Below are 10,834 nucleotides of genomic sequence, written 5' to 3'. Positions count from 1 at the left end.
AGGAAGCTGTTGATTGGGACTTTTCTTTTTTGTGGGTGGGTACAAAGGAAGTTTTAAAGACTATGCATAATAGGAAAAGAGATAAAGGCATTGAAAAAGTAGCGTTTCCAGAATAGTGGGGAAGAGATGACAACCCGGGGTCCCAAATAACAGTACTAAATATTTGCAAATACCCTGAGAACGCAGTGGTCTGAAAATGGGGCTATCAAGATCCTCCTCACGAGCTGTTTGCCTTTGAATAAGGCCCCTCACCCATAGGAGGTAGCTAGCAAGGCAGTAAAGACCAGAGCCAGCCAACACCAATCCTGTTGGAGCCCGTGTTGGGCCCGCTACCGCAGTTCCGTGTGGCTCTTTGCCTCTGTTTTCCTTGGGTAAAATGGGGCTATTCCTCACTGTAAAATGCTGTGTTTCTATGGTCTTTTTACTTTTTAGTATTCTGATCCGTTATGATGACTTGTATTGTGACATTTGATTGTTTTACACATTGAAGACAATAAAGAAGAAAGAAAGCAAATTTTTTGACCTCAAAGAACAGTTACTGCATAATCATATCCTTTGGAAGTGGGGAAAAGAACACACGACTTTCTCAATCTGGCACTTGAGCATTTATAAACAATTTTTTTTTAAGATTTTATTTATTTGACAGAGAATGATCACAGGTAGGCAGAAAGGCAGGCAGAGAGAGAGGAGGAAGCAGGCTCCCTGCTGAGCAGAGAGCCCAATGAGGGGCTCGATCCCAGGACCCTGGGATAATGACCTGAGCCGAAGGCAGAGGCTTTAACCCACTGAGCCACCCAGGCGCCCCTAAACAATTTCTATGTTGCATCTAAATTGGAGCTATTTAAAAAAGTAAATTACAGGGGTGCCTGGGTGGTTCAGTCGGATAAGCATCTGCCTTCCTTTGCCTTCTGCTCCAGTCATGATCCCAGGGTCTTGGGATTGAGTCCTGCATCAGGCTTCCTGCTCAGCGGGGAGCCTTTCTCTCTCCCTCTGCCTGCCGCTCTCCCTGCTTGTGCTCTCTGTCAAATAAATAAATAAAATCTTAAAAAAAGTAAACTACAAATACACAGAATTTGGTTAAAAACTTGTGGAGAGGGCGCCTGGGTGGCTCAGTGGGTTAAGCCACTGCCTTCGGCTCAGGTCATGATCTCAGGGTCCTGGGATGGAGTCCTGCATTGGGCTCTCTGCTCAGCAGGGAGCCTGCTTCCTTCTCTCTCTCTCTGCCTGCCTCTCTGCCTACTTGTGATCTCTCTCTGTTGAATAAATAAATAAAATCTTAAAAAAAAAAAAAAAAAACTTGTGGAGAAAGAAGATGGGCACACCAGGCTCATCAGAGCGTTGTATCTTTAAACATCTGAACCATAAAATTTATTTCCTTTGTTCTAATTCTATTGTTACCAAGGCAACCTCTTGATTATTTTAATTCCTATAAATTTGGCTACAAGGAGGAAACATGCTGGCCAGAGAGATGTGAGTTTCTGATCTGTTTGAGAATTATAGATGTATATGATTTGTATACTAATCAGTTGATGGGTTTTATTTTTAGAAATCAGATTCATTGTCTCAAAAAATGTTATGAAAAAAGGGACAGGAAACTATTCTCTGTTAAAAGTTTTAAGAGGCATAAAAACCAAATGGCAATATGGGATCCTTGATCAAATCCTGGTTGGGGAAAAAAAAACCCCAAAACAGTTACGGAAGGCATGTGGGCAAGACAACTGGGACAATCTGAACATAAAGTAAGAATTAGGTGGTATTAGGGAATTCGTGTTAATTGTGTGAGGTGTGGTAATGATGTTCTGGTTAGGGGAGAGAATGTCCTAATTCTCGGGAGCTGCATGTTGAGAGGTTGAGGGGTGAAGGAACCGAATGGGGATAACTTATCTGGAGTTGTTCTGCGATGGAATCACGGAAGGCATACATGACACAGTGCTAATAGTTACTAAATTGAGGCATGTGTGCAATTACTCATTGGATCGTCGACTTTTCTGTTTGATGAGGTTCATAATGAAAAGTTCAAAAATAATTTCTAAGAAGTTAAAACCTAAAATCAGATTCTTGGTAGCTGTGAATTTTTTTTTTTTTTTTAAGATTTTCTTTTACTTAATTGAGCGCTCTATGCTTGCGGTGGGATCTGTGGGATCGATAGAGCCACAGCAGTAGTGGTGGCCCAGCAGCTGTCCCGGACACAGCAGGGGCGCCAGGGCCTCCCTTGTGCGGATGCTGCCGTAACTGCCTCCACCTGTTGCATGAAATCAGACAGGTCGTGGTGACTTGCCCATAAGACACCGGTGTGGGAATCAAATGTTACCGGAATTAGGAAAGAGACTAGAGGACAAAACAGAGAAGAGAAAAAGAGCGGGGGAAAAAAAACAGTGAAAAAATAAAACAACAGAGCACTGATTTTACAATCAAGTAGCTTTGTTCCCTTTCTGGGCTTTTCCTCTCCCCGACTTGCCTTTGCTGGGTTGGAGGTGGGCGCGGCGTTAATAAGGAAAAATACCAGCTCATTTGTTTTTTCACCTCTTGTCTCTAGACAGAGTTTTCCTTGAAAAGAACGGTCACAGGCAGAGATGGCTCATCTGGTGCTTCTGAAAGCTCCTTTAGGCAATAAAATGCATCTTTCTCACGGGGACAAACGTGGAGTGACTTTCCAGATAGATGTTTACTCTCTGCCTCTCCCCTCATTGCACACTTACTGCACTGGGATTTTAAAAAAAGGTCGGTGAGATACATATAGGAAATCCTTCCGAAGGAGAAGGGGATGGCGTTCATCCTGTGCATGACACACCTCGGTGTCAATGAAAATGCGTGCTTTTAATTAGTCCGGGTTTAGGAATACTCAACTCTTCTTGGAGCTTCAAGTTTTTCTGTTAATCAGACTACCCTCCCCGCCCCCATCAGTTCGTTCTTCCAGCTCCTGTCATCTGGTAGAGTACTAAGCCCTTATCAGTGGGACAAAGCCCCAGGTCACACTGTTCTCTGCACGCCGTTATTCGTTATTCGGCAGCCGCTCTGGAACCATCGTCCTCCAGGAGTAGGACCAGCCTCTCCCACAGTCATATGCATTCTTCCTCTCGGTTGGTATGTATTAAAACTCACCTTTGTTTTGGATCTGTTTTTGATGATTTTATTCTGTGCTTGTGGGCTGTTTTTCTGCTTAACCCAGATAGTTTTGAATGGTGGTGTTTTACTGTGCCTTTTCAAGTTTGATGGAAAGTCTTAGGCCAAGTCTCCTAGAAGGGGAGGGGTTTCACATGTGTGTGATTCACATGTGTGTGATTCGTTAGCAAAGGCCCCCCAGGAGGGTAATCAGAACAGAGTGGGGAAGGGTGAGAAGCCAAGTAAGGACAACTTCAGGCAAAGTCTCAGCCTCTGCCTGGTCCCACAGGGGAGCTCTCGAACATAAATCCTACCTCAGGACTTGTCCAGGCTACCTGACTGCGTTCTCACATTCTTGCACTAGCGAGTCATTGACTACCGTGGATCTGAAGAAATGTAAACTTTTTTTTTTTTTTTTAAAGATTTTATTTATTTATTTGACAGAGAGAAATCACAAGTAGATGGAGAGGCAGGCAGAGAGAAAGAGAAGCAGGCTCCCTGCTGAGCAGAGAGCCCGATGCGGGACTCGATCCCAGGACCCTGAGATCATGACCTGAGCCGAAGGCAGTGGCTTAACCCACTGAGCCACCCAGGTGCCCCAGAAATGTAAACTTCTAATCATTTCCAACAGTTTGTGGATGGTGCAGGCCAAGAGAGATGCAGCGAGGGCTAGAAGTGAGGTGTCTGTGTGTGTGTGTGTGTGTGTGGACAGTGTCTGCTACAGTAGGGCGTTACTGTATATATTCCTTGAGGGTTACTTTCCCTTCCCTATATTCCTTGAGGGTTCTTTCTTGTTTTTTTTAAGTGAAAATTTTACTATCAATTTTCCAATGAGCCAGTTGGAAATTGAAAGTACTGAATCTACAAATGGACCTCAGTATGTTTCTTTCATAGCTGACTTTCTTCTCTTCTGTTTGCTACATCCATTGGGATGCAAATTTAGAAAGTTTTAGTTGTGTGGTTGAATTTAAAAGACTGGGAATGATTGACTGATCTCCTCTGTTAAATAAATGTTTAATGATATCACGAATTTTGAGACAGGAACTGCAGTTAATCAATTACCAGGCATAGTATGTCTGTTTAATTAAGGTTGGAGATCCAGTGACATTCCTAAAATAAACTGTACTTTGGGTTGATTCAGATAATGATCTTTTATTTGTTTTCTTTTCTTTAAAAGTGGTATGTCAACATCACTTAATTTCTACATTTCAGAGTTCTGTACATTTCTTAAAAGGAAATAAGCAATGCTCAATGTACAAAGTAAAAACAGAAAACTAGAAAAATCTGAATAAAATGGAGCAAGTTGCCATAGGTCATACAGTACAAATTAGTCATTAGATGTCATCTGAAGTGCAATATACCACTGCTGTGATGATGAGTTAAGGAATGAAATAAAAATACTCTATTTTAAACAAACAGTATATATATATTTATATGTATATTTTTTACAGATAGTAGACCCAGTGATATCTGCAGTATTGTAAAAACTTATTTACAAATAACTTTTTTAGACATTACATATACATCAGCACCGTAGTAAAAACAAAAACAAAAACAAAAACAAAACGACCTTATTAAAATCTACCTCTCTAGTTAGTTGGTCCCAGTACTAAGCATTTGGAGGAAGCTATTAAAAGGTAATGGAGCCCCTTCTCCCCTCAGCCACCTCCAGTTTCTCATCATTGCTCATATATGTTTCCTGTACCTTTCAGAAAAAGGTAATTATATTTTCTGTCTTCTTGCTTGTTTATTTTTTTATTTTCTTCGTTTGGTTTTTACCTGTTTCTACTCAAGAGTTTCCATGGTGGCGTCCCTCCCCCATGCAAGGAGTTCATAGTCACCTGCCACCAGGTCTTCCTAGGAGGAGCACAGCCCCTGCCTGGTCTCTTGCCCAACTGGCCTCCTCTGGGCTCCATCCTGCCCCTTGCTCAGTAGATCCACCACCTTGGGACATGGGGAGCAAGCCAACGACAGCGTTTGCCTGCCTATTACCTCTCTGCCCCCAGCTTTCCTCTCGAACCCCCCAAACCCCCATCTCAGGACCCGCCCTGTGCGTGTAACCAGGCCAGCTCCCCACAGCCTGCACCCATGCGTGGTCACACGGAGGGAGCCAGGCTTTCGGACACCAAGGGAGAGTGTGGCGCGAGAAAAGCACGCTCCGCTCTTCCTATGGACAATATACCACGTGGCCTCCCACGGGGCAGTGGGAACAGCAGCAAGGACAAAAGACACAGCCTTATGGTAAGTAGCAGAGGCTGTCATCCCTTGCCGCAGATGTCGCTTGGGGCAGATCTGAGTGAATTACAACGAGAACGACTGTACAGGACTTTGGAAGTGGATGACCTTGCCCATGTGGAAGGAACAGAATTTTCCTTCTTTTTATCATCAAAATGGGTCAGGTGGAGCAACGGACTCTTCAGTTCCTCATCTCTGAGCATTTTAGAGTCGTCTTTCTGGTGAGGAGGGATTAAGGGCAAGGCCAGTTTCAGAGCATCACCTCTGGGAGTTTTCTGAAGGGAAGCAGAGCCTGTGCCATTTGGGCCACGTCTCCCAGGGTAGACCAGAAGCATCGGGTGTGGCTCACGGTAACCCGCCATGCAACGTCAGAGGGGCTGCTCAGTTTCGGGCAGAGAATATTCAGGCGACCTCACGTTAGAGAAAGAAAACTCCAGTGATGCCTTTGCATTTCAGGCGTTGTCTGAGTTCTTCCTTTATTAGGATTCTGCCCAGGTCCCCTGAAGACAAAAGCTTCATTTCTTCTCATATAGTCTGTAAGGAGAAGCAAGGGCAGGATGGGGTGGAGGCAGGAAGGAGCAAGGGCAGGGGTGCGGGGAAAAGCGGCCACACGGGCAGACATAGCATCCAGTCGGGGTCTCCCCTACCCTGTGGCCACCGGAAGTAGATGTGAACTGCCTTGCCAAATTGGCAGGACACCGGGCCCCCAGGAGGCTCCAGCCCGACTACCTGGAGTGCCGGCCGCCATCGTCATGGCCATGATCACCGGCAGAGGGCTGCCTCCCCCAGGACTGCCGGAGGACCCTTCTCCAGGCTCGCTTGGCTCTCTTTGAGAGGCAGCTGAGAGCAACGCCTCTACAATTCCTGAGGGTCATCACAGGGCAGCAGACAGGCTCGTAGGATCCTCTGTTGTCTCCCGTTCTCCGTGCCTACCCGCCAAACACAGCAGCATGTCTCGACGCCTGACCTCTCTTTGCAGCCAGGGTTCAGCGCATTTCCGACCTGTGCTCTGGGCCTGTGCAACCACGCAGCAGCCTCTGCGGGACGCTCCTCGGCCCCTGAGGCTTTGCGGTCTGCGGCCCCCGGGGCCAGGCGGGGCTGGCGGAGCCCTCACGCTGGGCAGCAGTCCCGTGAGGCTGGAGCAGAGATCCCTGGGCCAGGCGTGCACCAGAGGGCCGAGCGGAGGGGCCTCGGATCCGTCTTCCCTGCCTGCCTCCGCGGTGTCTGCCTCTCTCACAGCCAGGATCGGCGTGGCCTGGTGTCTCGGTTGCTGTGTGAAAATCAGGTGAAATGAGGCCCAGCGGGGCTGTGGATTGGCACCTGGATCTTTCACTGTCAGCCAGCTGCAGTTTTGCTCAGTTTGCGTGGGTCAAAAAAACAAAAAAAACAGGGATGGCTCAACATCCTGTTTCTTTTTCACGTTTTAAGCTTTAACACTAGGAGTCGTGCTTCTCGGGTTTCCTTTGGACTAGGGGTTCCCGAACAACTCATCAAGCTCCTGCATCCACTCGTCCCCTGGGCCGCCTTTGATGATGGAGTCCACGAGGTCCGCACTGTCCGAGAGGCCGGGGAAGGAGGCCCCGGCTGCCTCGCCGCTGTAATTGTAGGACATGTCCTGAGGGGCGTTCCGCTCGTAGGCCTGGCTCTGGCCACCTGGAGCGAAGTTGCCGCCAGGCATCTGCTGCTGAGCTGGGGGCTGGCTGAACGCTGGCAGGCTGGGGACGCCCTGGCTTAGGCCAGACATGACCATTGGCCTGGCCTGGGCGCTGCCTTGTTGCCCTGGGAGTGGCGGCATCATCTGCCGGCCCATGGCAGCTGGGTTGAGGGTTCGCACGGCGCCAGTGTTAGCGTCCACGACCTGGCTCAGTCCCTGTGGGAAGTGTTGCTTGGTCAGCCTCGGCTGGCCAGCTTGAAGCGGGTAGCTGGCACCGTTGTTGAATGATCCCAGTTCTCCACTAGTCCTCCCGGGCATGCCTTGTAAGCTCCTCTGTGGCCAGCTCTGCGCTCCCTGCTGGACTGTTCCCATAATGCCCTGCAGCCTTGGCGGGCCCTGGGGCCTTGGCAGGGCTTGGCTCACCGGCCCTTTCATCTGCTGGTGCTGCTGGGTAATGGCGGAGTTCACCAGCATGCTCTGACCGAAACCGCTCACCATCCCAACCCCTTGCCCCGAGGTGGGCTGCCTTGGCCCCTGGGCTTGGTTGTGTGTGATGCTCATACCACTTTGGTTTGGGTGCTGCAACATTTGGGTCATTCCTGTGCTCATATTGTACATTCCTGGTTGGCTGGTAGGCGTGTTGCTATAAGGGGCCAGTCCCATCTCTGACTGGGCTGCTGCCGTGGCCATTGTCCCTGGGTTCTGGGAGGGTCCCATTCCCATCATGCCTGCGTTCTGTGCCATCAACCGCGACGTTCGAATGCTCTGGAGGGCTGCTTGGCTTCTCACAGCTGCGATGTCCTGGGGAGAACCTACAGGGGAAGAAAAGACATTCCCATCCACTCATCTCGATAAGCAATTTACTATAACATATTGTTGCGATTATCTTTAGGCATGACAAAATTCTTTTATACGAAAGGATCTACTCTGATCCTAAGTCCTTAACAAAAATGATTATTTTTCTGACTATAACATAGGCTGATTGTAAAAAAACTCAGAAAAAACTGAAAAGTACAATGATGAAAATTCAAGTTACCCGAATTCCCCCCCATCCAGAGATAACCACTGATAACTACTGTATAAATAGACACATGAAAATAGGGATCATACTGGACACATGATTTTGTAGTTGATATACTCTGTTATTCTTTTTGTACACATTTCAGAAGCAATTTTTTTTTCTCTTCTTGATAGGATGCCATCCTCAACCAATCAGATACCATTATTCTTGGGAGGTGAGAGGGAATTCACATCCTGGGCTAACTTAAGAAGCAACGGCTGATCACTTTGTGTATTCTATTTGTGAAGTGAAACATGGTTCAGTAGAGAATACTATCAATAAAGACCATTAGGCTAATTTCCCTTAAGACTTGAGCGGGATTTGAGAGGTTAAAGGTCACTGCTTCTGCTAAGAAGCTATTTCAACAGATGGGACATTTTTTGGATCCACTCTACAGATTTCCACATGCTCCAGATTCTCTGAATCATAACATGTCAGTGCAAACTGGCCAGCTTCCTGAGCTAGAAAAAGAAATCATCCTGCTACTTACTGCTTGGCAATGAACTTTAGCAAAGTCCACTCACTCCTACAAGTCGGCAGTGACTTCTCTCAGCAGATCGCTGACATGGTTTTAATGATGCTGTTTAAAAGCTGGCCAGAGGATGAAGGCCAAGTCTCTCAACTCTAATTAGGCATTTGAGGGAGTCCTTTACATGTTCCTAGGAAATTTCCAAATCAGCCAAGAGAAAGAAATGTCACCCTTAGAGCCCCGGTCAGTTTTGTAAAGGGCTAGGAGAGGCACGAAAAGAAGTTTTTTCCATGTCCCTCTTAATAATGATTAAGTCTATGAGACACAGAAAAATGGTTTGTTTTATTTTCTGGACATTTAAAAAAGATGCAGCATGGGAGCCAATCGATATTATAAGCAAATGTGATACCACTTGGAACTGGGATGAGAAACCAGATGAGAACAGTGTAAGCTTGTTAAGCCTGGCACCTGGGCAGTAAGTGTATTTCTGTCTTCCTGATGGGGTTATTGATTTCTGGGCAGCAAATAGGTCTCCATATTTTCTTTCTTTCTTTAAGAAAGAAAATTATGGGAATTTTTATTATGACTTAAGTTTTTGTGGCTTGAGATCGATACCATGCTGCACTGAGAAATGAAATGGTTTCTGTGGGGGAAAGCTGCCAGGGCTGGGGGCGAGCCCTAGAAATGTTTCAGTTTTCCGTTTTAAGCTTCATTATATCGAAGTGACTTAAAAAAAAAATCAAAAGTTCTTGTTAAACACTGGATGAGAGTATATATTGCAATCTGTAATCTTGTTATGAAGTTTTGTGACCTTAATGACTAAATCTGTATTGACGACATGGCAAGTCTGATCAACTGTGGTGAAATGGGTTATTGAGTTGTTTATAAAAAAATTTTAAGGAGAAAATATTGCTGACTCAGAGACTGATTGGCTAGACCCAAATTATGTAAACAGGCTAATGAGCTGCTGGAAACAGATGAAAAGACTTCCATATTTTGGACATTTTTGTTGTATGTTTATAATGGATCTATTGAGGGACTGGAAATGGTCTGGGCCACTTTGGTGAATGAGAAATAGGTTCCTCTTTTTAGAAGACAGAAATGCTGCAATGCCTTTTAAGAGGTATTGAAGCATTAATCCAAGCCAACCTTTATTTTTAGTATAAAATGACTGTACTACTATCTAGGTATAACTTTTATAGAAAAAAGGGCATTTTATTTTATTTATTTATTTTAAGATTTTATTTATTTATTTGACAGAGAGAAACACAGTGAGAGAGGGAACACAAGCAGGGGGAGCTGGAGAGGGAGAAGCAGGCTTCCCACTGAGGAGGGAACCTGATGTGGGGCTTGATGTGGGGCTCTATCCCAGGACCCTGGGATCTTAATGACTGAGCCACCCAGGTGCCCCAAAAGGGCATTTTAAAACCAGCACTCAGTTCCATATTTTTATCCTAAGTAGAAACAAAATGCTTTTTTATTAATCTAGTTTAATACTTGTATAGAAAAAAATGCAAATGTGTTTAAAGAATTACCTTGTCATTATCTGATTACTATATACGTTAAGTAACAGACTAATTTTTTTTTCTTCTTCTTCTGTTTTTGTCTAAGACATATTATTGTGGGGACGCTGTACTCAAATTAATTTTCTTGCCCACTGGTCACAGTGTCAAAGAAAATCTTCCACATTCAAATAGAAATCATAGGCAATTTTTTTCTTAAAAGGGTCTGTTTCCTATTTTCACTCATAGGAAGCCTGTATTTGTGAAAAATAAACATTTCTCTATAGGCATGTAACATTGCCCAGAGGCACAAAACTTAATAAGGGAAAGATAGTCATTAAACCTTTGAAATATGTAGTGGTGAGTTTTCATGGAGGTTCTCATGCAAGTTGTTCCTAACGTAACTCTCCAAGTACACTATTTCTTATCTACCAATTTGCTGTTTTCCCAGATACATAACATTATGATATCTAAGGTGTTAGTAAAATAAGGATGAGAGGAAAAAAAAAAAAAAGAAAAGAAAAAAAGTGTACCAATCACCTCAGGGACCCAACAATGTCACTGGTGGTTCAGCCTAAGTACAGCTCAAGTTCAAAGAGAAAACTTTTAAAACTGGACCCAAACCATATGGAATAACTCCTAATACAGAAGAAGTATTACATTTCGGTGGGCTCCTTTATCCAAAAGATAATAAATGAATTATGAACCTAGAAAAGTCAAGGGACACTCTGCTGGGTTTTTAGAATTTTACATTTTTAATTTATTCTTAATGAAAATCACTGGTTCTTAAAGGGTGGGCCTTGGCCAGCAGC

The 10,834-nt window shown here is 45.0% G+C and overlaps 1 protein-coding gene across 2 annotated transcripts in view; it reads right to left on the bottom strand.

Moving 5' to 3' along the window:
• Positions 1 to 4,234: 4,234 nt before the first annotated feature.
• Positions 4,235 to 10,834, bottom strand: part of MAML3 (mastermind like transcriptional coactivator 3) — a 404,523-nt gene continuing 397,923 nt past the window's right edge. For both annotated transcript variants that reach the window (XM_082727636.1, XM_082727635.1), the window contains exon 5: positions 4,235 to 7,803. In XM_082727636.1, coding sequence (XP_082583762.1) covers positions 6,806 to 7,803 — 998 coding nt within the window. In that variant the 3' untranslated portion in view covers positions 4,235 to 6,805. The remainder of the gene's footprint in view (positions 7,804 to 10,834) is intronic.

This window comes from Mustela nivalis, assembly GCF_964662115.1.
Source record: "Mustela nivalis genome assembly, chromosome: 4".
Lineage (NCBI taxonomy): Eukaryota > Metazoa > Chordata > Mammalia > Carnivora > Mustelidae > Mustela > Mustela nivalis.
Note: the sequence above shows the minus strand (reverse complement) of the source record. Positions and strands in the feature narration are given on the sequence as shown.